General features: G+C 45.5%; 1 protein-coding gene across 1 annotated transcript in view; it reads left to right on the forward strand.

Annotated features, from left to right (window-relative positions):
- Positions 1-1,090, forward strand: part of MROH2A (maestro heat like repeat family member 2A) — a 53,899-nt gene that overhangs the window by 47,683 nt on the left and 5,126 nt on the right. The window contains exon 35 of the mRNA XM_027875797.1: positions 113-265. Coding sequence (XP_027731598.1) covers positions 113-265 — 153 coding nt within the window. The remainder of the gene's footprint in view (positions 1-112; positions 266-1,090) is intronic.

Raw genomic sequence — 1,090 nt, forward strand, 5'->3', positions numbered from 1 at the left:
GGGCTGGTTCTCTTCCTGCCATGGTCTCCCCTGCACCTCACCCGGGCTTGTTGCACAGGATCGAATCCAGTCCTCAGCAGGTCCCTGTGTGTTTGTGGGCTCTTGGCTGCAGGAGAACGAGACGCTTCGCTTGCAGGCCATCATCCTGTTTGGGAAGCTCGCCATCTGGGCTGGGAAGAAGAGGGACTTCTTCAAAATGGAGGTCAGGAAGAGCTGGATCCCTCTGATTCTCCACCTGGAGGACCCCTGCCCAGAAGTGGCCAAGGTGAGCCACTCCCCCACCCGTCCCCAGGGCTCTGATGGACAGAGCATGAGAGGAAAGTCACTCATTGGTGGGCTGGCTCACTGTCAGGGGCAGTCCATCTGGCGTGAACTGAGGGACCCTTCCCGCAGAGCTGGGTGGAGGGCATCCTTCATCTGTGACATGAGGGGATGGGACTCAGTGGCCTCTAGAGCCATGAGCCTGTGGTCCCGGCAAAGAGTAGGTGCTTTATGAATGTGGATTGATAGATTGATGGACCACCATCTTGTGATTACCTGTAAAAGGAGGGTCTAGACTAGGCATTCCCTGAGGCTCCCTCCTTAAAATGTCCTACAGACTCCAAGATGATCAGAAGACTCCATTTATGGGCTTAACATGTTTATATTCAATAAATGTTTCATATTATCATAACATACATTAATAAAATCAAGCAATACAAATGCAGTATTGTTATTGTAACATGTTATATTAAGAATGCTAACAGAATATTATTATGTATAATATTATATTGTTATTACATTTATGTACACAATTAATGCACAATAATCAATTCTTTAGATATAACTACATTATGGGGCAATTTTATTATACATTAATTTATTGTGTATTTAAACATTTAAGTGAATAAGCTCCACATAAGAATGAGCATTGCTGGTTATAGAAATGGTCTCAGTCAGAGTCAGGAAGACTCTGTCAGGAAGGTTAAAGCCCTTCTTCTGACATATCCTGACTGTGTGATCCTGGGCCAGTCACTTTATCTCNCTCTGGGTTAAAGCCCTTCTTCTGACATATCCTGACTGTGTGATCCTGGGCCAGTCACTTTATCTC

This window comes from Vombatus ursinus, unplaced genomic scaffold, assembly GCF_900497805.2.
Source record: "Vombatus ursinus unplaced genomic scaffold, bare-nosed wombat genome assembly UNPS02014810.1, whole genome shotgun sequence".
NCBI lineage: Eukaryota > Metazoa > Chordata > Mammalia > Diprotodontia > Vombatidae > Vombatus > Vombatus ursinus.